The 24,068-nt window shown below is 35.6% G+C and overlaps 1 protein-coding gene across 6 annotated transcripts in view; it reads right to left on the minus strand.

Moving 5' to 3' along the window:
- Positions 1-24,068, minus strand: part of LOC138306269 (uncharacterized) — a 39,549-nt gene that overhangs the window by 14,416 nt on the left and 1,065 nt on the right. For 4 of the 6 annotated variants that reach the window (XM_069246679.1, XM_069246682.1, XM_069246678.1 and 1 more), the window contains exons 2-14: positions 22,088-22,194; positions 20,620-20,910; positions 20,055-20,275; positions 15,302-15,410; positions 12,574-12,723; positions 11,431-11,519; positions 10,691-10,861; positions 9,579-9,758; positions 4,885-5,116; positions 4,168-4,375; positions 3,478-3,662; positions 1,309-1,389; positions 700-780 (exon numbers count right to left, since the gene is read on the minus strand). In XM_069246679.1, coding sequence (XP_069102780.1) covers positions 700-780; positions 1,309-1,389; positions 3,478-3,662; positions 4,168-4,375; positions 4,885-5,116; positions 9,579-9,758; positions 10,691-10,861; positions 11,431-11,519; positions 12,574-12,723; positions 15,302-15,410; positions 20,055-20,275; positions 20,620-20,905 — 1,993 coding nt within the window. In that variant the 5' untranslated portion in view covers positions 20,906-20,910; positions 22,088-22,194. The remainder of the gene's footprint in view (positions 1-699; positions 781-1,308; positions 1,390-3,477; positions 3,663-4,167; positions 4,376-4,884; positions 5,117-9,578; positions 9,759-10,690; positions 10,862-11,430; positions 11,520-12,573; positions 12,724-15,301; positions 15,411-20,054; positions 20,276-20,619; positions 20,911-22,087; positions 22,195-24,068) is intronic. The other 2 variants (XM_069246683.1, XM_069246681.1) reach the window with 1 other exon arrangement.

The raw sequence follows: 24,068 nt of genomic DNA on the forward strand, positions 1-24,068 counted from the left end.
GGGGGGGGGGCATTTTAACTCATTTTTTGTATACATTTATTTAAGCCACAGGTGATTTTCCCAATGTTTTTTTCACCAATTTTCATAGTGTACATAGGAGCCACATCATCCTGACAAGACATCAGATAGGTTGTAAACAAATTTTTAAATATCGAGAATATTTTGTACACAGTCTCGCTAGTTCTTCTATGCACCATTTTCAATACACATATTTCTTCAAATATATCTGTGTGCATTTTATTCCTTATTTTGATTCTTTAATACATATTGTATGTACTGTTATCATAAATAGCACAAAAACAAAATTAGTTAATATTTGTATTAAAACAGTATAATTTGATTTGTTTGAGAGTATTGCCAAGAGGCCCTCATACAGGGTAATCATAGTGTAACACATGTTTAGTTGGTAACATCAGATTGATAGCAAGATGTACAAAAGATTGCCTATGAAGTAATTAAAAATATAAATACAACTACAGCATTGTCATTGTAAGCAAAGCATGATTCAATGAATATAACACAATTAAATATATTATTGTCAATTCAAAGATTTTCATGTAAGGTCATGGATCAGGGATAAAACACTGGAAAATATAATAACTGCTTTGTCTTTCTGTCAGATTAAATATATATAAAATTATCTTAATTTTTTTCCTCGCTTGTAAAAGTTCCAAAGCTTTTTAAGATTTGAGTACTTACTAGTTGTTACAGTCCTCTTTTTCACCAGACCAAGTACATCTAAAATGGACGCTCCAGGCTTTCTTCTTGGGTCCATATCTTCTGAAAAATAATTTTCTGTGAACATTTTTGGAAAATCATCTTTTGTCTTTAATTGTCTATGAAATTTTTAGGAAAAACCATTTTTCCTCTTGAATTTTCAATGAATATTTTGGGAAAACCATCTTTTTATAACAACTTCTTAAGATCATTAAGGGAATTTGCACCTCAAAAATCCTATCAACAGCCATGTATCACGATCACTGGCATGACGATTATAATTATGTACTGTTCAAACACGTCAGTCATGATTGCCAACTTTTCTCTTAGAATGAATATTTTGGGAAAACAGTCTTTTCTCTTTGAATTTTTAATGAATATTTGTCAGCAGTTGTGTTTATGTAAACATGATTGCCAATTGTGATTGGTAAGGTTACATAGTACTTTGTTTTACTGATACTCACATAGCTATTTATAGATATTCCACTAACTTAACCCATACAGCCCTATCAACACCTTTAAGCACTTCTAATTCAAAGGATGGAACAGTCCATTATGAGTTTTTGGGGGAGAATGAGTTATAAATCTTACCATCAGCACCTTCCTCAGACATGGGAATGTCAGGTTTAGCTACGTAACACGTTCTCTTTGTACAGTATACCAGGTGGTTTGCTACAACACAAGTCAAATGAGTAATTGTAATATCAGACAACTGTAATCTGTACTTTCAAGTTGACTGGTTGATTTCTTAACATTATTATTAGGACCATTTCAAAATCAACTCATGACTTTCAATTTTTTCTTGATTTAAATCTAAAAACGAATCATATACAAATACTAACTTAAATATTTTAATTACTTTTGATAGAGTTAAAGGAAGCTATTATGATTTCACCAGTTAAAACATTCACTTTAAATTTTTGTTCCATTTATTCATTTTTCAACTTAACAATACTGATTTACAACTCTGTGTAGAATTTTCAAGAGTGTATATTTTCGTAATTTAAAACATTCTGACACTTAAATTGTGGTTCCATTTATTCATTTTTCATCTAAACAATATTGATTTACAAATCTACGTACAGTCAAAACTCGTTATCTCGAAATTCAACGGACCAACAAAAATAGTTCAACTCATCCGGAATTCGACTCAAACGTAATGCCATTAGGTTTGCTCAGAACGTGGTTTTCAACGGTCCTTATCTTATGACTATTACAGTCGGGTACATGCCTATTACCGTGATCAGCATATTATCGTGATTTTCCAACTTATAAGGTTTGTATTAAATCGTTTTAGTTATATGTTTTCAGATGTTTTGGGATTTTTTTTAAATACATTTGTAAATTAAAAAATTGAATTACGATTATAGGCATGCACACTGATTTCCCGGTGGTTATACGTATACTGACTTCAATGGTTCATACATCAAACTTATACGGAATGCAGTACCTGAACAAACAAGAGATCCCAGAGGGATCTTGGCGCCCACCAAAGAATGATCTATGTCTGACAATGGAAAGAGGGATCTTTTCCCTGCTTTTCAAACTTTTTCAAACACACTATATATAAAATTTGAGACAGATCACTATAGTACTTTCTAAGAAATTGCGATAACAAACTTTAAGTATCAAAATCCAAGATGGCCGCCTGTCGGCGATCTTGTTGACCGTTTGGTCCCAAAATGCAATATGCACAACTAGGGTCCTAGGGGAACCTATATATGAAATTTGAGAAAGATCCCTTAAGCACTTTTTGAGAAATCTGATGATGGTGGGCTAATAAAAACAAACATCTTTCTTATTTCAGAATTTAATGGTATTTCGAAATAGTAAAATAAACAATAGTTTTCACCTACCGTGAGCAGACTACACTCTCCGTTTCTACCGGTTAATATAATTTACGGTAAATGAAACGAAAGTAGATTTCTATACCAACGAAGAAATACATTGTATGACTACTGTAGGCTAAGATACTAGTACATCTGCAACGACTAGTTAAACATTTAACATTGTGGGTTTGTTGAATTATTTTGCACTATCAACATTCCATACAAACCTTAGAAAACACTTTCGTTTCTAATGATTCCTAAACAAACACGCTTCCGGTCATGATCAGCCACGCTGATCGAGCCATGCTGAGTGCGATTGTGTAAACACACGTCGTGTTTATGTACAGGTAAGTCACAATTGTAAAGTGACACTAATAAGGAAGCCATACTTGAGAGGATTATTAAACAATTATTAATTAGCAGTCATTGTTGTAGTATGTTCCCATAGGCATGAATCTGCAAATACCGATCGCATTATGTGCAGGTAAACCAATCACGTGTTACGACAAACCACAGGTGAATTTCAATTAATTGTATCAATGTTATATTTACGTAATTGTTTTTTTTTTAATTAAAATTTTGACTAAAATCAAATTCGAGATAGCGACTATTTTTTTCGTTGAATATCCGTTCTAGGGACCAGGAATTGACTTTGACACAACCGGAGTTTCGAGTCATCGAAATTCGAGTCATCCGATCTTAAAATACATACACAAAGAAGGACAAAAAACGGGACTTGAAAATTAATTCGACTCAACCGGAATTTCGACTCGAGCGATTTTGAGATAACGAGTTTCGACTGTACATATTTTTCAAGAGTGTGTATTTTCCAAGATTATTCAACAGTTTTTCTTTTAACATGTTACTATATTTCTAACTGTATTGGCAATCACAAGAAACTAAAATTACTAGACATGGCCCCAACACTTACCTATTTTGTTACCATATCTTGACCCAAATCCACACAAACAGTACATGGGAGATTCCATTCTGTGTTCCCAAGGGATATTTAGGTTGAGACTGGACACCTGACAGGAGTGAAATCCCATCATATGGTTGGCGTAAGCAATGCTGCAACTTGTGGCGAAGCGACACATGGAGCACTCTATATATTTTCTGTAAGATAAATAGAAACCAAGGCTTTTATATTCTTTTCGTTTTAAAAATTACGATCAGAAGTAAGAAAGACAAAGTCCAACGAGGAGTATTTTTTACAATCTCTCAATCTGATAAAAAAAATACAGCAACCTCCTCTTTTGCATCCTTGTACTTCAGAAAAAAAAATTCAAAACCAATTTTGCAAATTATTTTGCTTCTAAGAATTTACTGTTTATCCATTATCTTGACATCAATAATGCAGCTAGAGGATGCTATGACAAAATGGTGTCTTCACTCGACTTTTTTTGCAACACATTTTTAACGCTACAGTATAAGGGTTGACGTACTTATGTGCTAAATAAATCTTAGTTTGTGTTCATTTTATACAAAATTTTATGAAATGAGTCTAAAAGGATTTTTTTTTTATTTTTGCAAGTTTTGATGGGCAAAATTTACAACTTCGAGACATGTTTTATTAAATCTATAAAATGAACACTCCTATCTGATCCTATATGTAACTTACTTGAAATGATCAGGTGTGCCCATTGACATCTTACACTCCAGACAGGTGAGATAATTGACGATTGTCGGGAAGCGAGTTCCTCCAAAGTCCAGCACTTTACTAACCGCAGGGGCATTGAGAGATTTGACACTCTGTGGCTTGGGTTGGAGACCAGACTCGGGAACCTTGATCATCACCTGCCCTGGTGTGGAATATCTGTTGTTCGCACCTTGTATAACAAACAATGACTATTTGATTATATTTGTGTTTGATAGCATCTTCAGACAACATAGTCCATATAATACATAAGTAGGGTTGGTACCTTTAAAAACGAAATGGTATGTTACAATACCAAAGAAACGATACCAGTATTTATCGATACTGATACTTTTGTCTGGTTGTCTAATATACTACATATAGATTTCATTTGATTTCACATTGTTAATGCACAGGCTGATGTGCAGACTTTTAATTACCGAATACGAATTTCCAGACAAGTGAGTATAAATAACGTTACATAAATCCGTTCCCTGATATTTCCGTCCGGATGGTGAGTTTTCCGGACTATCGACGTCCGGATTATCGTGGGTCCACTGTATACAATAAATCTGAACTATCAATTGGGAAATTAAGTCTCAAATTTGGAAAATGTTGCCATTTCCCATTTCCCATAAGCAATGGACCTATGGTGACTCGAAAATGCACTACAGAGTAGATGTTGCTGTCTCTCCTTCTTACCTAACACCCCCTTGTGATTGGCCTGGTGGTCTTTCTTCTTGTGCGCCTTCACATCAGCCACATTGTAGAAAGTGAGACGACACAGTGTACATTTCTTGGTGGACGCCTTAGACTGGTGTTTCAGCAGGTGGCCGTAGTATGTCTGAGTCTGACCCCAACCCATGGACACAAACTTGACCTTGAATACTTTAAGACAGTATAGGCACAGAATGTGAGGAGAACTGTCGTGTTTCTGCAACAGGAAACATAGATAATGAATGTAAACCTAGTCTAATTCATACTTGCGTTTTGTGTGTGAAATATGACATTTAAACAATTAGAAATATTATAAAGCAAAATTTAACAAATTATATATATAAATATCATATAATACTTTATTTATATCAGACTTTCACTATTAAAACAGTATTTAAAGCTGACATGAAACACTGATCTGATCATTTCAATTCCAATTACCACATTTGACCAAGTAAGTGTCCCTGTACAAAGTGCCTTCCAATTGTTGAGGCCTTAATTTCACATACCGTATAATCCATATACCATATACTGTATATACCCATTAAGCGCCCCCATTCCTATAAGAGCTATTCTCCCTTTTTTCACTTACTTTCTTTTGCAAATTCATTTATGGCTTACTTTGTAAAATAATTTTATGAAAAGCAAGCCCAAATTTGTTTCTATTAAGAACCCCTGACAGCACTTTTTCTAGGTAAATTGGGAAAAGGCATCTGTGTGAATTTGGGAAAATTCATCAGCATATCGACATTAATATTCTTTGTCAAAAGGCAATAAAATGAACAAATATGCATTTATCTCTCTTTATTTTGTCTCCAATGACAAATACTAATAGTAACTAGATTTATCTAGGTGCTCCCATTGAAAATAGCCAATCTTATTAATTTAATTCTTCTTTGTCTTTCCATTCAAAATATATAGAGGGAAATACAGATTCATTAAGTCCATGTTCAGTAGGAGAGAATACAAACTTTATCTTTAATATGTAATTTAAACTGCATGGTGTTACATAAAACGTTTTTAAATAGAAAAGTATTCTGCCATAAATAAAACACATTTGGTAACTGATCAACACAGAAATTATGGCCAATACACTCTGAAAATTATAAAAGAAGTCTGAAAATGAAATATATCACACTAGGTATGGATTCAAACACAATGTTAACGTTAATTTACAACTTATGTTTGACCGATTAAATAGCAGACGAAACCTCAACACTAGGCTCTCGCTCATCGCAGTACTGACACAACACGATAATTATATAACCATACCAAACTGAAATTGGGCCATGTGCTAAAAATACCTACAGACAGGACTTCGGATATAGTGCTTGAGGTGTTAATTAATTGATGATTGCCTCTCATGGCCGCCATTTTTTGGGTGTGTTCGATTGCAAATTCCAAAAGTGGTGGACAATTATTAGGCCAATCTGAAATATTTGCAGATTGGGAAAAAATCTATGAAATTGGGGAAATTCTAGCCTAAATCTCATTGGGAATGGGGCCGAATATTGGCTGCCCTGCCCGGAGTTGCTGCATTTTTTTAAGCGCCCTGGGCCCTTAATGGGTCATATACAGTACCTCAAATTAAATGTAAACTGAAAATATCAAATCCCTGTTTCTTGATTTGATTTCTGGCAAATATTGTGTAATAATTCTGTGAATTTGGTCCTATTAATCACCCCTCCAATTGTTTCTCATCCCTCCATCTTTAAGGGCCTTGGGTGCTTATTTGTTAATACAGAGGACTCCACATAATCCAATAACGGTTATTTGAATATTTCGGTTATATGCATAAAATTCTGCGGTCCCGATTTTTCCCTTCTTTATCTATGTTTTTCAACTCCGTGTATTTGAATAGACTTTTACATGACCTCCGGTTATTTGAATAAAATATTTGGGAAATTCTAAAAATAAAATAGAATATTTTTCAATTTTGCAATATATTTTTAGCGAAATTCGCCAATATAAGTTTCAAAATACTTCGCTTTTACTAGAAATCATCATGGTGACAGATTAACGTTATCGTATGGCTTGTTATTTTATGCATGAATCTGCAAAGGTATTTGACGCTGTTACGATTTACATCAGCAGCAGTTGATCAATATTTTAGTATAATCACTGACTCAAACATCTAACTGAAGCATTGTCTTGTTGACTACCACAGACATGTGCGTATCAAGCGTCTCGTTGAACGAGATGTAATAGCATGCAAAGTCGGCGTGCAATGACTACCGCAAGTTTCGTACAGTATGTAGGATACAAAACATATTGCTATGTTGTTTCATTGCTACTTGAATATTCATTAATTTCTGAAATGTTTTCAAGCTATTCGCCGTATCGATCAACAATACAGGAAGAATTCTCAAAACACATTTAGGTCCAGTGAACGCATGGCTTCATCACCTGCCGCCATTTTCGAATTCATACACATGTGTAAAAACAACACTACTAGTTGATCGGCACTTTGAAGTTTAATCACGATCGTAAGCTCATTTTGCCAGGCAAATGTACGTAAATTTGTTTATTATTTATGTTCAGAACTGCAGACATAAATTCAATCCTGTTTAGTTATTGCATTTGATATTGATCGTTAAGCTGTTTCTCTAAGATTCACGTGTCGATCTAACGTAAACAAGAATTTAATATTGAAATATTTTTTGTTATTAAACAATTAAATCGATTTACAACTTCGAAAATTATTACTTGTTGTTCGTTTCAAGTGTTAAATAATTTACGTATATATAATTTATCAATTAAACGAAACCTCCGGTTATTTGCATATTTGCATATTTTCTTCTGGAAAATGACTTATTCAAATAAGCGGAATCCTCTGTATTGGGTCCAATACTGTATGATAAAATATCAGCATATCTTTGATCAACATGGAAATTGTTTGAACAGTTTTAAATACCATCAGAAAGTAATAGTATAAACTAATTCTAGCATAGCGAGCATAATGAAAATACAGTCAAACCTCGATGATTCGAACTCTGATGAATCAAATTTCTTGCTGTATCAAACTTTTTGTCTGGTCCCGAATTTTGTCACTATATAACATTACTAACTAACCCATGTATGAATCAAAGTTTTATGAATCGAAGTTCTCGATGTATCAAACTTTTTTCATGGACCATTTGCTATAGAATCATAGGTAACTGACACTCGATAATTTGAATAAATAATTACCTGTACAGACCAGGTGTTCGCCGATACCCTGCGGCATGCTGTCACACCTAGCTGTCTCGCGACGGCGGCCCTTGGCCGGACAATAGGGATTATGACAGCTTGTGTTGCTTGCTTGATATCATCAAGATAATTAATATCACTGATCAGGCCGATACCCGGTGCTTTGTTTTTACAAGCTGCATTATTAAATCATTAGTATGGCAAAGATATAGTTAGTCATTTTTTTTATGTTCGCCGCCGCCATTGGTAGCGGTTTGTAGAATTTACGGAACGGTAAATAGCGAGCCACATTACTCATACTCAAAACTGATACATTGCAAAACTTTGGCATAAATACTGGAACAAATCGATCATTCTAAATTGAAGTATTTTGTAGGTGTTGTAGCGCTTTCGGTTTCTCCTTTTTAGTTTCATTTTTACAAGTGTTTTCGTTTTTATATTCATTCCGCAATATTAACCATCGCTTAAATAGTCACCAAACGAACACATGTACATTGGTTAGACCTAGTACACATAAGTCTTGTTTATAATATACATATGTAATGCTAACGGTATTAATTGCATACTTCGTTTTTATTTTGTTTTGCTTGCTGTAAATACAATGATTATAAAGTTTACGGCACGGAGACGACATGTACACAACTACCACAGTTGGTCATAGTAAAAAAAAACCATCGGTCTAATATTTCAACTACGAAGAATTCAAAGTCTCCATGTTTCAAAGTTTTTCTGATGGTCCCTTGAACTTCGATACATTGAGGTTTGACTGTACATCTACTGTCATAATTAAACTATTTTTTGAAGATGATATAGAAGGATATAAAAGGTGATTTTTTTACATTGATGAGCTGCTTTACCTTTTTGAAGTGGTCCACAACATCACTGTACATGGATGAGTGGCCTTACCTTTTTGAAGTGGTCCACAACATCAGTGTACATGGATGAGCACCCTTACCTTTTTGAAGTGGTCCACAACATCACTGTACATGTGAGCGGCCTTACCCTTTTGAAGTGGTCCACAACCTCGCTGTACATGGATGAGCGGCTTTACCTTTTTGAAGTGGTCCACAACATTACTGTACATGGATGAGCGCCCTTACCTTTTTGAAGTGGTCCACAACATCACTGTACATGGATGAGCGCCCTTACCTTTTTGAAGTGGTCCACAACATCACTGTACATGGATGAGCGCCCTTACCTTTTTGAAGTGGTCCACAACATTACTGTACATGGATGAGCGCCCTTACCTTTTTAAAGTGGTCCACAACATCACTGTACATGGATGAGCGCCCTTACCTTTTTGAAGTGGTCCACAACATCACTGTACATGGATGAGCACCCTTACCTTTTTGAAGTGGTCCACAACATCACTGTACATGTGAGCGGCCTTACCCTTTTGAAGTGGTCCACAACCTCGCTGTACATGGATGAGCGGCTTTACCTTTTTAAAGTGGTCCACAACATCACTGTACATGGATGAGCGCCCTTACCTTTTTGAAGTGGTCCACAACATCACTGTACATGGATGAGCGGAAGTTACACAAGTGACATATGTATGGCATTTCACAGGCATTGTGGTTCTGACGCATGTGGTGTGTAAGTGCATTTCGAGATTCATGGTCGCGTTCACAGATCCGACACAGCAGGACGTTCGCTCCATTCATATGTACCTATAAAACAAATGGGTCAAGGAAGTAAAATCAACGGTTGTATTCCAGTTAACACTGGATCCTTAAAATGTATGTCTGTACGATACAAATTACTTAAATTACAATAGTGTGGACATATTCGACAATATCTTAAATGACAAAACAAATATAAAACAAATGGTTATTTATAATATAAATACACCACATTTTCTTTACATGCCTATTGTACCAGTTTACCTATTAATTTGTATTTTGTTTTATTTCAACACCCTGAAAATAACCAAGGCTTTTAAAGTAAGTTCTAGATTTAAGAGGTGGGGAGAGTCAGAGTAAAACAACTATCAGTCAGTACCTGGACATTGCTAGATTCAATCTCAAAACAAAGAGGTGGAGGCCAGTGTGTAAAGACATGTTAACCACTCAACCAATGCAGCCATTTTTTAACCAGAAGTTTTGAGAACACGCCATCAAAAAATGGTTGAAATATCATAATTGTCAATCTGCTATTCTCATGACTGTATCCCACCACTGATTTGTCACCGTTTTTAGCCGTGGAAGATTTCTCTGTCAACCCCTATAGGGTATGACAGATTGCGCCCGCTAACCTTTTGAACCTGAAGACAATTACGTGACATCATGACTTCATGCGGTGTGACCATGGTGTGAATTGTTGATGACGTCATCAATATTGACATGCAGATGATGGAACCATGTTCATGTCGCGGTGAAAATGCTTGTGTTTAGGCTACTATCTCTTCTTTTTCTTTTGTATGTGGGAGAAAAAGAATCATCCCCTACCTATGAGGATGTGACAGCAAAATCACAACCCTCGGGGGAATTCCTGAATGTCAAACCCTAGGCAAGCCTCGGGTTGGACGTTCATTGTGGTTGTGATTTTGTTGTCTCACCCTCTAGGTAGAGAAAGATTCTATTAATCACATAAAAGAACTTACCTTTTCCACGTGGGTCTGCATCTCAAAGGGCGTATCAAACTGCTTATAACAGTGCTTACACTGTGTGAGGTCACTAAGGTCAAGGTTGTGCTGCTTGCCACTGTCAATATGACCTTGAATGTGCATCATGGCCTTGACGTTATTGTACAGCATTTTAGAACAGTACCAGCACTGAGGAGGGAAAATGATTCATCATTCATACCCAAACACTATTTAACATTGACATCTATTTAATCTCTGATTAATAAACTTAAATGCTCAAACTCATATACATTACACAAATCTACATTGAAATCCATTTTTTCATCAAATAATAAACTTAATCATTCAAACCTAAATACTTACAGGCCTACTTAACATTGAAATTTTTTTTTTCTTATAATTAACATGATCTTACTTAACTAAATTTTGCAGAGCAAAACATAATAATCTGTCTCCATATGAAATACAGATAAGACCCCATTGTCACCCCAGCTTAGAATGGATATTACTAAAACTATGTGCCCCTCCCCACTTTTCATACCTTTCCTTTTTCATAAGTGGGCATATTTGTTGGACATTTAAAATGAGTTAATCAAGTCTTGACAAGGGGAACATATAACCTGGTTATCTATTCAGGAGGAAGGGAATTTCAGATGTTATACATAATAATATTAGCAAGCCAAATTACTTTCTAAAATTTCTTAATCGTATATTCAGAACAAAAGTTGAAGACTGGATGTTGGTTCAGTGTAATATACCTTGAATCTGTATTCTGCTTTGTCCTCCAAATATGAAGGGTCGCCTTCCATCTTACCATAGTAGTATTCATCCAGGGGCACCCAGCTTCCTGTGAAATGTAATTTTTGAACAATACAATAATTTGTACATGTTATTAACTCGCTCACCCCTGAAATTTCATAATGAACTATTCCGGCCCATGAATTAGAAAAGTTCAAATTTGTCTTCAGGGGTGAATGAGTTATGGCTCAGTCAGATTCTTTTATTGACGAGTATGTTTTGTACATTATATTTATATCTTATAGTCTGGTAATGTTGTATATACAGTGAAACCTGCCTTATAAAACACTTATTAAGACGGTGCTTTCTTAAAGATTCCACATGGCCATTTATAACACACTTTGACCTGTTTATAAAGACCACCTGGCTATAAAGACTATTTTCCCCTTTGGGTAGTCTTTTCAGGCAGGCTTGACTGTATGTCAAATGTTAAAACACCATTAATCAGAATACAATGCCCTCTGAATAGCTAGGATATCACATAACATGTGCCGTACCACCCTGTCATAATCTAAAACTCTTTCATATGTGGATTAATGAATAGGGATATTTTACTGTTACAAAATATAGTAAAACCCAATACTTGCCTAAAGGTTTTACAACATTTTGTATCCCGAGGTTAGAATATCCCTATCTTTCATATCCACATTTGAAAGAGTATATATATTTCCTTCATACCTTGAGATTTTAATATAATTTTACAACTATGATATCTTGCCATTTTGAGATAAGTTCGAAAAAAAATGACAATGCTCCATACATGAGACTTGTGTGATATTTTCAAAGCAATTCTATTTTTTGCTTCTATAAAGGAAAACCAGCTTAGTTTCTGCGAAACATGTTAAAACTTTACAGAGGAAAAAATAATTTTGCTGACCCAATGACATCACGAGGCTGTATCGCATGGATAGCCATGTAATACAGCCTCAAACAACATGTGTGCATTGTCAGACACCTGCCAGTATTATACCCAAAGATATAAGATAGATTTTGTGTTCCAACTACTGCAATTAAAAGTTTCCCTTCCAGAAATGTTATTGTTACAGGAAGTGGGATTGTTATCTAGATTTCCCACTGTCAATTAACACAAGACTTTTTTTTACCTATATTATCAAGGACATCACCAGGCTTCTTCAGTTTCTTTTTGGCTGGTCCGGCACTATCTTGTGTACTTTCTAAGTGACGTTTGGCCATGATAGCACTATTGACTAGCATAGAAGCGGCCGACACAGATTGAGATGTCCGCGGGTTCGCTGAAATAAATATTTAACAAAATTCATCACCGTAATTTATCCTTGGCTTCATTGCAATAAATATTCAGCATAGATCATCAAAATAGTTGATATTTATATATTTCAATTTTCACTGAAGTTGGACTCGTTGAAACTACTGAAAAAGTCCAGTTTCATTTGCTCTTGAACTTAACCCTTAGGCTGCTGCAATGGTTTGTATAGTAATGGCTCTCAGTGCTGCATTAATTTTGTAAAATCCAGGGAAATGATAACTAAATTATAAATGAGTATATCTTGAAAACCATTTGCATTATGTGAATAAAAGTTTTATGAAAATTGTTTGTTATTGCCTGTAGTTTATATTGATGCTGTTTATTCCGCAAATATACTTCTCGTTAAGCATACAGGTAACAATACAGGTGACTAAAGGTAAAAATATTAGGTTGCATCAAATAATAACAAGAAAACTCAATTAAAATTATGAAATGAAACCAATTTAATTGAGTAACCTTAGTATTAAGATGCATATGACTTCATTTGGTTATTAAGTCTTTGAAAAAATCTAGGTAAAAACTTCTAAAGTAAAACTAATTAATATTCACAAACAAAATCTTGATAATTTGTTTGATAATAGTGTATGCATTTGCATTATGTACCATATATTATCTCTATCTTAGACCAAGTTACCCTTAAAAGTATTGTTATAGCTCAGGTGAGTCCAGGTAAGTCATTTTCAGTCAGGCGAAAGTTTAGTAGACAATATAAGTAGAAAACGATCCTAAACAATTTTTGAAAAATTGTTTTTCAAATGCATCATGACTTGACCAACAGTGGTGTAAATCACTTAATCTGGATAAAACCCATAGCCGTTATCAACGTTAAAGACACACCTGCATCTCATAAAATGTAACCCCAGTGTCGTTTTCCGTTCGTCTGTTTTCTTTCAACATGCCGGTGATATAAATAAATTTGTGTGAACAACTTTATTTTCTATATTGTAATCATCCAACATCCCTTTGGGCCTCAACGGTCATCTGACTACCTTGGCATTAGTAAAATTAATCATATATGGTGTCACTTTAAATTTGTCAGGACCATGTCAGGATCATTTTCAATTTTTTTCAACAAATTTTATTTCAAACAAGAGGCCCAAGGCCTTAACATTAAGGAAATTAATTAGATATAGTGTCATTGTAGCCATCTTCGATTTGGGATCAACCAAAAATGTAACAACACTTTGTCGGGACCATGTCAGGATCGTTTCATGCAAGTTTCAGCCAAATCGCACTGGTAGAACTCAAGAAGAAGTTCAAAATGTGTTTTCAAGATGGTGGCTGAGGCAGCCATCTTGGATTTCAGATCGACCCAAAAAATAACAACACTTTGTCAGGACCATGCCAGGATCATTTCATGCAAGTTTCAGCCAAATAGCACCGGTAGAACTTGAGAAGAAGTTCAAAATGTGTTTTCAAGATGGCGGCTGTGGCGGCCATCTTGTATTTTGGATCGACCCGAAAAATAACAACACTTTGTCGGGACCATGTCAGGATCATTTCATGTAAGTTTCAGCCAAATCGCACTGGTAGAACTTGAGAAGAATTTCAAAATGTGCCAAATCGCACTGGTAGAACTTGAGAAGAATTTCAAAATGTGTTTTCAAGATGGCTTTAAATTGAAGCCTTCGGAGGACGATTTTTGCACTCACTTCTAAATCTATTGTAAATGTTTCATGTTCCATCTGTATTACATTGATAATAGTGTTGTTTCTAAATAAATGTATGACAAATTGTAATATTTGCGCTATTTATTTTTTATTGAGTTGTATTCTAATGACGCACTGTTTTCTTACATCTCTCGATTGTAGACTTGCACAAGCCAAGGAACTCACAATTTTTTTAAACATCTAATACGATTGAATTTAAATATAAGGATTGAATCTTGCTTTGGTCAATTTCATGGGGTGATCAATTGAGCTAATCTTGAAACAAATTCAACATGAACTGTTATTCAATTTGTTTCAAGTGTAAAAGGAGCGGGTCGGTGTGACCTGTAAATAGTGTTAAATACGGTCTCTGTCACTCAGCTGACGGAGCATGCTTCTTTGGCTCAGTCGGTAGAGCCGTAGATTTCCACGCCGGAGACCCGGGTTTGATTCCTTGTCGGGGCACTCGACAGGAATGTGTATTTTCCCTGTTCTTCTACATTGGCGCCCAAATAAATAACCCATGGTAGGTGGTTAAAGAGTCTCGGGTTGAGATTTAGGAAATCTCAAGAAGAACAGGGGGGGAGTAGTGTAAAAGGAGCGGGTTGGTGTGACTTGTAAATAGTGTTAAATACGGTCTCTGTCACTCAGCTGACGGAGCATGCTTCTTTGGCTCAGTCGGTAGAGCCGTAGATTTCCACGCCGGAGACCCGGGTTCGATTCCTGGTCGGGGCACTCAACAGGAATGTGTATTTTCCCTGTTCTTCTACACAAGAGCAACTCAATTCATCACCATTTAATGATGGTGTGTTCAAAGTTCAAAATCTTACTTGATGGGGGGGGGGGGGGAGTGTAGGATTTTGCTTGCCAATGGTCTGACATAAAAGAAAGTCTTACGTGCTGGGGGTGTAGGATTTTGTTTCGGCACCTGGAACTGGACAGGAACTGGTGGCTGTTGCTGGTATTGATTCACCGAACTCAACGGAACTAGACGTAGTGGACCTTGCTGGAAAGGGCAAAATATTTGTTCATTCATATTATCTAGTTGTTTTAAAGTAGCATCTATTTCTCCTTATTATACTACTAGAATAATAGCCTTTGCAGGGATCAATCTAGCTTTTATTTATTACCGTTTATGGGTAAATTTCCCTCAAGGAATGAATTCCCCTCTGGCCTAATATTCCTATGGTAGATTTAAAAATTCCCAATTTGAAGCTAAAAATGATTGTTTTTGTAACACAATTTCCCCTGTGACTTATTTTTCATTAATTTTGTTAGACTTTTGTTTGCAAATTTCATCATATTTATCATACAGCTACTGCATATTTTATGATAAACGCAAATTTTTCATTATTGAGCTTTAAATCTTGCTTTACTAAATCTAAAAATAAAATTAGTTTTTTACAGTACTTTTTCATCAAAATGAGTATAATTTTGGACCAAAAGAAGATTCAAAATCCCCTATATTTCACCAAACTTTCCCCCTATTTTGATAAAGGGTAGTTTCCCCCAAAACCTAGATTAATCCCTGCTTTGTTTGATTAACACTAAAAGAATCGTCTACCAGTATACTAATCACTTTGCTTTACTATGTCCCTCTTGTTAGAAATAACTGAAGAAATATTTTCCATGGCTGAATTATCTGCCCATAATGAACTGCCAGAATTACCTCCCCTGACATCACCTTATCACAGATTTATGTTCAATAAAGTATTTGCATATTGAAATATTACAATAAAATTATCTCCCATAAGATTGTCTTTGATTTATCTAATTCACTATGCTTCTTCTTGACTGGCATTCATAAGTAAATTATCTTCTTGTTAAAAGAACAATATAATTATCTTCAATTTAAATTAATGCTAAAATTATCTCCCCTGAGATGAACATTCAATTTGCCTTCTGCTTTGCTATCCCCTGATGAATTAAGGAGTCCAATACCTTCTCCTATATAAATAAAGTTATTTATCTCCATTTTAAAATTAGCATCACATTAACTAAAGATTAGACTTTGTAACCTGTACACCAATGTGAACGGTTGGTAAATTGTTCACTCTTGTTAAACATGCCACTCATATTATCTCCCCTGAGCTGACTTATGTCTGTGCTCTAGTTTACACTGCCCCTGATGATATACTGTAAAATACATCTCACATTGCTAATATTTACATGAAGATTACCTCCCTTGACTTACCACTGTGTTTCCGACAGCTCTGCCCCTGATGATGTACTAAACAAGAGATCCCATAGGGATCTTGGCACCCACCAAAGAATGATCTATGTCTGACAATGGAAAGATTGATCTTTTCCCTGCTTTTCAAACTTTTTCAAACACGACTTCATATAAAATTTGAGACAGATCGCTATAGTACTTTCTAAGATATAGTGGTAACAAACTTCAACAATGAAATCCAAGCTGGCGGCCGTGCAGCCACCTTGTTGACCTATCAGTTACAAAATACAATATGCACCACTAGGGCCCTAGGGGAACCTACATATAAAATTTGAGAGAGATCCCTTTAGTACTTTTTAAGAAATAGCAATAACAAACTTTAACTATCAAAATGCAAGATGGCTGCCAGGCGGCCATCTTGTTGACCGATTGGTCCCAAAACGCAATATGCATAACTAGGGTCCTAGGGGAACCTGTGTATGGAATTTGCTTGAGTTCCCTTCAATACTTTCTGAGAAATAGTGGTAACAAACTTCCACTACCAAAATCCAAGATGGCCACCTGGTAGCCATCTTGTTGACTGATCGGTCCCAAAATGCAATATGCACAACTAGGGCCCTAGGGGAACCTATACAGTGGACCCTCGATAATCCGGACACCTTCGTTCCCAGCCTAAACCGTCCGGATGACGAGTTTTCTGGACTGCCGAATTCCGTGTTCTTAGTCAATTAAATTGGCACGTATGGGTTACTCCCCTTGACCTTGTAATCGATGATAGGCTTTTATGTAATATACGTGTATCATAATTAATACTTCGTTTGTTATGATTTATAGGTATTTTTATATCATTACGTTAAAAATATTGAATAAACGTATTTCTTCTTCAAAATACGATGCCTAACAATGGATCAATGTCATCTACGTTCTTGGCATAAAAAAAACTATGATAACAAATAGTTGTGAACATTTTATAAACTCATAATTGTTATTTTGTATAATGTGTGTTTTTAATGACCATTTCTACAAATCTTTGCTTTCTGACTTACAGACGTTTGTAACAACCACGCGCCCGTTCACGTCTAACTTCGTGCACAATGTCACACACGTGTAAATGGCATATGCCGTAGCCTTTATATCTTATACCACAGACGATGAATTCGAATAGATTCACATACATTTAAAATTCTTATTAATTTTGTGAGTATTATCTCACTTTATTGCATTCGATACTCATAGCGATATATTCTGCATGCGAAACAAGTAAGGTATCTACAGCATACGTACCCGTACCCAAGCTCAAACTGTATGTTTAAAAGTGTGTGGCTAAACATATATTGCGTATCTCAATAACAACACTGAAATTTGATCTCCTATAGAAAACCAATGAACTGTTACATGACTGCATGAACGCCCGTGGCTATGACCTGGCAGCCGTCGTTATGACAACACACTCAGTGTCAAGTGATTGTGTGTATTGTACATATGACTGTAGCTGGCCTTGGTTTTTCTCGGCACGTGGCGACAACAAATTGTCCGGATTATTGCGGGAATTTATTAACGAAAATGACATTCCGTTCCCAAAATGGAGTTCCGGATTCGGAATACGAATTTCCGGACTAGTGAGTATAAATAACGTTACGGAAATCCGTTCCCTGACATTTCCGTTCGGATTGTGAGTTTTCCGGACTACCGGCGTCCGGATTATCGCGAGTCCACTGTATATGAAATTTGAAAAAGATCCCTTTAGTACTTTCTGAGAAATAGCAGTAACAAACTTTAACTATCAAAATCCAAGATGGTGGCCTGGCAGCCATCTTGTTGACCGATTGGTCCCAAAATGCAATATGCACAACGAGGGTCCTAGGGGAACCTGCATATCGAATTTGAGAAAGATCCCTTCAGTACTTTCCGAAAAATAGCGGTAACAAACTTTAACTATCAAAATCCAAGATGGCCGCCTGTCGGCCATCTTGTTAACCGATCGGTCCCAAAATGCATTATGCACAACTAGGGTCCTAGGGGAACATACATATCAAATTTGAAAAAGATCCCTCTAGTACTTTCTGAGAAATAGCGGTAACAAACTTTAACTATCAAATTCCAAGATGGCCGCCTGTCGGCCATCTTGTTACCCGATCGGTCCCAAATTGCAATATGCACAACTAGGGTCCTAGGAGAACCTACATATGAATTTGAGAAAGATCCCTTGAGTACTTTCTGAGAAATAGCGGTAACAAACTTAAACTATCAAAATCCAAGATGGCCGCCTGTCGGCCATCTTGTTAACCGATCGGTCCCAAAATGCATTATGCACAACTAGGGTCCTAGGGGAACATACATATCAAATTTGAAAAAGATCCCTCTAGTACTTTCTGAGAAATAGCTGGGTAACAAACTTTAACTATCAAATTCCAAGATGGCCGCCTGTCGGCCATCTTGTTACCCGATCGGTCCCAAATTGCAATATGCACAACTAGGGTCCTAGGGGAACCTACATATGAATTTGAGAAAGATCCCTTGAGTACTTTCTGAGAAATAGCGGTAACAAACTTAAACTATCAAAATCCAAGATGGCCGCCTGTCGGCCATCTTGTTGACCGATCGGTCCCAAATTGCATTATGCACAACTAGTGTCCTAGGGGAACCTGCATATGAAATTTAAGAAAGATCCGTTCAGTACTTTCTGAGAAATAGCAGTAACAAACTTTAACTATCAAAATCCAAGATGGTGGCCTGGCAGCCATCTTGTTGACCGATTGGTCCCAAAATGCAATATGCACAACTAGGGTCCTAGGGGAACCTACATATGAAATTTGAGAAAGATCCCTTCAGTACTTTCCGAAAAATAGCGGTAACAAACTTTAACTATCAAAATCCAAGATGGCCGCCTGTCGGCCATCTTGTTAACCGATCGGTCCCAAAATGCATTATGCACAACTAGGGTCCTAGGGGAACATACATATCAAATTTGAAAAAGATCCCTCTAGTACTTTCTGAGAAATAGCGGTAACAAACTTTAACTATCAAATTCCAAGATGGCCGCCTGTCGCCTGTCGGCCATCTTGTTAACCGATCGGTCCCAAAATGCATTATGCACAACTAGGGTCCTAGGGGAACATACATATCAAATTTGAAAAAGATCCCTCTAGTACTTTCTGAGAAATAGCGGTAACAAACTTTAACTATCAAAATCCAAGATGGCCGCCTGTCGGCCATCTTGTTGACTGATCGGTCCCAAAATGCAATATGCACAACTAGGGTCCTAAAGGAACCTGCATATGAAGTTTAAGAAAGACCCCTAAAGTACTTTCTGAGAAATAGCGGTAACAAGAATTGTTAACGGACGGACGGACGGACGGACCACGGACCACGGACGAAAGGCGATTTGAATAGCCCACCATCTGATGATGGTGGGCTAATAAAATAAAATTATCTCCCTTGTTAATTTTTATGTGAATGTTACCTCTCCTGACTTACCACTGTGTTTCCAACAGTGCTGCCCCTGATGATGTACTGCTGAGAGCCCTGTATGTTGGCCATTAGTGGAGAAGCTGTCTGTACAGCAGGCGTGATAGTTTGTGATTTCGTAATCGGCCTTGGTGGGGGTGCTGCAGGCTTAGATGTCACTGTTGTTTTCTGGGTTGGTGGGGGCGGGCTTTCACCAACAAAGATCACATCGGGACTTGCTGAGCGTTCAGCTTTACATAAAAGATAACATTTTCTATAAACTTAAGTTTATTATAGAAGTTTATGCAACAAACTGGAGTTTCCCAACAATCTTACTTATATTGTTCATAATGGAATTAGGAGCACAAATGAAAACAGTTGCTATTTTTCATACTTCATTTAATAGCTGATGCAGCAGTAAATAAAGAAAAACATTTTCGATCACCACAGTATAATATAAACATATGATTTCATTTATTTCCAGAATTAATGTAACTAATATCTGCCAACGTCCAATCTTGAAAATAATATCATTTTAACCTATAAATAGAAAACAGAAATCTGTGAACAAACAAAAAAGTTCATTTTGACATACGTTGATTTTGCTGATTGACAGGGACAGACACAGGATTTGGGGGTGGAATGTTCTTCGAGTGGACTTTCTGGATGGACACAGTTGCCTTTCCTGCTCGCGCTTTTGCCTGGGCTGCTTTGATCATTGCCATGGCATTATCAAACTCCAGGCGACATTTCTTTATGTGCTGAATCTGAGCTGTTGACAGTTCCTCAGTGTGGCAATCCATCATCAGCTCTAGTCCAATGGACCTAGCACTGCTCCGTCGTGGCATATTGCGAGTAGGACCGGAGGTTCGCTTCACCATCTTCACTTTAAAGTAAAACATAATCAATGATTATCAAAAAAATTAAAAAATTATGTTTAGATAAGATGATCAGTTAGATTTAGTGAACATCCAACCTCACCAGTATTTATTTCACACAAAAAGAATCAGTACATCGTACATAGCAAATTAAATATATTATACTTTTTTAAATTAAATCTTTTGCTAACATGATCTGAAGATTGGAATAGTGACATTCAAGATTTATCAAGGTAATTTTTCCTCTATATTCTACTAGAGTTGAAACAAATATTCTAATATTCGTGAATGAACATCTATCAACGAATTTTCTAATAGTTAAATAGTATTTGAATATTCGATAAATATTTACCTCCCTTATGACGCATTATTAGGTCATTATTCAGGTGAAAATAGTAAGTTTTACTTTCATTTTACTCGTCACTTTAGCAAAAATATGTATCATATAAATATTGGTAAAAACGTTTAAAAGAAATATTTTACATTGAAAATATGATAAAGATGAGTACCAGTAATATTCAATCATAAAATGGTTTAATTCTCGCAAAATCGGCAGACTGAAGCGTGGTTGTTAACAACACAGTGGCGGGCAATTGGGACAATTATCGAGAAAATATTAGTAAAATCGTCAAAAATAATAAAATTTCAAACAATAAGTACATTATATTATTTAAATATTATGCATATGCAAAATTTTTTCGCAGACTGTAAAAACGATCTTCTGACTGACTGTTGACATGCACACGTTTTACACACGTCTGTCTTTCCCGGGATCCTGTCAAATAATTTTGCTGTATTTTAACTAAACAATCAGCAATCAATATTAGCATGTAAATTATAGGTAATTTAGGACAAAATATCGATGTTATAAACAACCCACTGATGTAAAACTTTGTTTAATTGATCTCTGCAATGACATGCATTTGCTCGATACACATTTAGGATGAAGGCTATATTTACTCCCAGTACAGTAGAGAGCGGGAAATTTGAATGAGTACAGAGAATTTGGGAGTTTCAAAGATCTTTGACATTAAGGTCCGAATATTCAAATACTATTCGAATACATCAGCAAAATCTGCTATTTGTTTCAGATCTATTTTCTACTATATGTGACTAGCAACTCTATGAGATTCATAAACATATTGTGTAAAATTATAAATCCAACCGAGTACACCTTTGTTTTACCTTTTTGTAGTAGGTGCTGCTGGTGAATGAATCAGAGGAAGGTCAACTACTCAGGTAGATCACAGAAAGATCCATAATTCTACATGGTATTAGTAGTCATAGATGATCTGTCAAAATGATGAATTATTAAGAAATCATTAAGAAATTCATTGTTTACAAGTTTAATCAAATGGTATAATTTTTGTTGTGCATGGATTAAAATGCAATAAACTGAGGGACACCTCAGAGCTTTTTCTCACTGCTTTAGGAATGGGGCCCATGGCTTTGAATTTGGGAAAATTAATGTGCGACAAAAGAAAGATTTGAGGAAAATTATGGAATAGGAAATAAATCATAATGAATAATTTTTTTAATCGAGTGTAGTTAATGTACTTTTCTGAAGCCAATTCACATATATTGAATCCTTATCCAACTAAGCTCATGCAATATTTTGGATAGTTATCAAGAAACTTTGATTTAGGGAAATTTAAGGCTTGAATTGGGAAAAAATATAAGGCTTTGCCATGGGGAATAAGGCCCCAAATCATGCTGAAAAAAAGCCCTGCACCTGCATATAACATTGTTGTAATGTTACTGAAAGATGCTATATCGCTGACACATCGTTTGAACTACTATTGCTGTATAATCATGTGAATGTCTATAACTAATTAACAAAAATAAAACATCAATTAACTTGTTTTGCTTTTGCTGGATGTGAATCAGTACTTCATTCTATATTAGGCATATTGCCATAGACCTTTTTTTTTGGCCAGCATTAATTGTTTTTAAAATATTTTCACCTTGAAGTAAGATAGGAAGTTGTTTTTGTGAAAATTTTATTGTGTAACTCATATGTTGTCTGCCTAAAATAACTAATCATAAATTGGGTAACACCAAGTTTTTTGTCATCTTTATACGACAACAGGGATGAGACTTCACATTTTTCTGTTGTCTGTATACGACAACAGTGTACACAGAAAAAGTTTTAGTCCGTGACGTTAATTTTTTTCGCAGCTAGTCATTTGGACAAGGTAACCCCAAAATTTCATTAGTCCGACTATTTAATCACTGATTCCAAATGAAATATACAGCAGTTTTGCTTCAATACTTCAGTCATAATCAGTTTGAAGTTTTTACCCAAATTGGTCAGGATGCGTTCTTGAATGAAAATTCTCACAAAATGATGCATCCGGAAAGAAACAGTTGCATACATTCTGCACTCAAAATGTGTCGAAAAATGCAATTGACCACCGCTCATGTAAATATAGTATTTACTGATTTTAATCAGTTGAGGAGCCACTAGTCCAATTGGACAAACTCATTATAATTGGTACTTGTCCGGCAGTAAAATTACTAGTCATGGGCATCGGACTAGTGCTTAAAGTTGCAGACTGGAGTTCACTAAGACTTCAAACCTCTGCATGAAAAACTGCATTTCCATCAGGACTTATATCAATATTGCTCAAATGATCAAACAAGATGTTTTCGCAACAACTAAAAATATCCCAAAACAAATGTCAGATAAATCAAAAGTCTTAACATAAAAATTTTACTCAGTATCTCTGTTCATTAATTATAAAATAAATATTTTGAAAATTACCTGTAACTATTTATGAATTTTTTTTAAGGAACAATGAAAGTAAATGTGATGAAATACAAATTACAAGAAAAAAGTTCATGTAAATGCTAGTGAAAAAAAATAATTGTAGATTGAAAATGTAAAAAAGAAATGTTTTTATAAAGCAATTTACACCAAAGTCTTGGGGTATAAATCATCAATGCTAATATTGTTGGTCAATGGATCTACATATAGTTACCATGGTTTATGTTTAAGCTGTCCTTGGCTTATATCCTTTTTAAGCACAGATAATTAAAGGACTCTACTTATATCTGAAAGTCCCTGTGATTTTTTAGGTACATTTGGGGCTGAATAAAGGCCCCTTCCTCTAGAGAAATTTAGCTATATTTTCACAATTTTGTGTACATATTTTCCCAAATAAAG

The sequence above is a fragment of the Argopecten irradians genome, chromosome 13, assembly GCF_041381155.1.
Source record: "Argopecten irradians isolate NY chromosome 13, Ai_NY, whole genome shotgun sequence".
NCBI lineage: Eukaryota > Metazoa > Mollusca > Bivalvia > Pectinida > Pectinidae > Argopecten > Argopecten irradians.